The sequence below is a fragment of the Hemitrygon akajei genome, chromosome 7, assembly GCF_048418815.1.
Source record: "Hemitrygon akajei chromosome 7, sHemAka1.3, whole genome shotgun sequence".
Lineage (NCBI taxonomy): Eukaryota > Metazoa > Chordata > Chondrichthyes > Myliobatiformes > Dasyatidae > Hemitrygon > Hemitrygon akajei.
In genome coordinates this window covers 113,853,571-113,855,917 of record NC_133130.1, presented here as the reverse complement: position 1 = coordinate 113,855,917, position 2,347 = coordinate 113,853,571, and the positions used below count along the sequence as shown (strand labels likewise).

At 45.8% G+C, this 2,347-nt stretch overlaps 1 protein-coding gene across 1 annotated transcript; it reads right to left on the bottom strand.

Moving 5' to 3' along the window:
* Positions 1–763: 763 nt before the first annotated feature.
* Positions 764–1,245, bottom strand: LOC140730827 (histone H2A-like). Its single transcript, XM_073051772.1, has one exon. It carries the CDS (start codon positions 1,224–1,226, stop codon positions 837–839), a length of 390 nt encoding a protein of 129 aa, XP_072907873.1. The 5' UTR covers positions 1,227–1,245; the 3' UTR covers positions 764–836.
* Positions 1,246–2,347: the final 1,102 nt, after the last annotated feature.

Here is a 2,347-nt window from a genome sequence, read left to right as displayed (position 1 = left end):
AAATTTTTAAAAACTGTCACGTTTTCTATGGATCAGCGCTTGTTCCGATCGGCAATTCAATACGAACTGTACCATATCGCACAACTATCTTTCGGGGACTCTGCGGGTCATGTTCTATGTATTATTTCTGTCTATCCTGTGTTTTTTTTTTAAATTATTTCCACGATTTGCTCTCTTTTGCACATTGATCTTTTTGTGTGCGGATTTTCAAGGATTATGTTGTTTACTTTGTGGGTGCCTGCAAGAAGATGAATTTCAAGGTCGTGTACGTATTTGATAAATAAACTTTGAATATTAAATTTAATGCACAGTCTACAGTATAAATAGATCAGGATCGTGTAACGTCTCATTCACACACTTAATTATTTATTTTGGCCTGTTCTATAAAATTATTTTGCTATTGGCGCACACATTACGCGATGTCGGTGGTCTGGCGGTTGGTTTTGGCACTGTTCCTGTTGCCACCTGTTCATTGGTGACTGAGCCGCCATCTGATTGGGCTTTTTCACTCACTAATGAGATTGCGTCATTTACCACCAATCACGCTCCACTCTAGATTCAACCCGGAAGTGGAGATGGTTGGGGGAGAAATACACATTTTCGATAAAAGGAGACAATTCGGGAATAGGAGGGAGTCCGGGTTGAAGGAGAATGCTCCGAAGAGATAAATGCAGTTTGTTATTTTCTTCAGGGGAGAAAAAGCGAATTAGAACGTGTCTGTGACACACAGAACGGAAATCCCCCGGACCCACCCCAGCCAGTGCTCAGCCCTTCCACAGACAATCTGAGTGGCTCTGAAAAGAGCCTTTGGGTTTCTAAATTGTCGCTTTATCTCTTTACTTGCCCTTGGGGTTGGCGGGCGCGCCGCTTTTCTTGGGCAACAACACGGCCTGGATATTGGGCAGTACCCCGCCCTGAGCGATGGTCACCCCTCCCAGCAGCTTGTTGAGCTCCTCGTCGTTGCGGACGGCCAGCTGCAGGTGTCTGGGGATGATGCGGGTCTTCTTGTTGTCCCGGGCCGCGTTACCGGCCAACTCGAGGATTTCAGCCGTCAGATACTCGAGCACAGCAGCCAGATAGACCGGGGCTCCGGCACCCACCCGTTCAGCATAGTTACCCTTTCTCAGGAGCCTGTGAACACGGCCCACCGGGAACTGCAGTCCGGCCCGGGACGAGCGAGACTTGGGCTTGCTCTTGGCCTTTCCTGTTTTTCCTCGTCCACTCATTTTAGCAAATTCCTTTACAGAGAATGAGGAAATGGTTCTGCATTCACAGTTTTATAGCTTTTGGAGAATTGCTGAAAGACACTTACGATTGGTGGTGCAATGCTTTCTCCGATTGGTGATGTGGAATAACCCAATCAGAGAGATGTCCGATTCTCCAATGATCAGACCGCAGCAAAAGAAGCGCGAAAAATAACTGTCATTCTCCAAAAGGACATGGAAATCAGGAAAAAACACCTTCTAAGTATATCTATTATTAAAGTATGAGTCCTATTTAAAGCCTTGAAATTCATCTCCTTAGAAGCACTTACAAAGAAACCCAACAGAATTTATTTAAAGGGACAGTCAAACACCCAACGTGTAAAAAAGAACAAATCTTGCAAACTATAACAACAAACAATATTCAGAACTAAAGTTCTTGAAAGTGAGTTCACAGCCCGAAATTATCTCCTGAAACAGATGTATTGAAGCATTTGCAGAAAAGTATTGGTGAAATATTAAGAAAATGTGTGTGACATTTAATAGAGTCATTGGGTTTTCAATAGGTACATTTATTGTCAGAAAAATGTATACAATGTACATCCTGAAATCCTTTTCCTTCACAAACATCCACGAAAACTGGGGAATGTCCCAAAGAATGAACAACAGTTAAATGTTAGAACCCCAAACCACCCCTCCAGCTCCCCCCTCCCACGCAGAGCAAGGATTTCCCCTCCCCCACCAGCAAAAAAAGCATCAGCACACTCCACCGAGTACTCAAGTTGTCATAGGGTGGGTGTTGGGAACAGACCCAAATGCAAGACACAGACAATGAAGTACTAGGGAGAGGACTAGGTGTATCAAGAATGCAAGGGAAGTGGGGAAGAAACAATGCTGGACAAGACTAGGAGACAGGACATGGGCTAGGACTAGAGTAGGAAAGTGGGACCTGGACAAGGAACTAGGAGCTAGGAACCTGGACAAGGACTCCGAGTCAGAAACTGGACAGGGACCCAGAACCTGGGTCTTGACTAGGGCTCGGACTCCGGATCCAGGTGAGGACTGGACATGGCGCAGAATGCGGGACTCCAGGGCTGGATGAGGACATAAAGCTCAGGCGGAGCCTAGGTCGAGGCAGAGCAGGA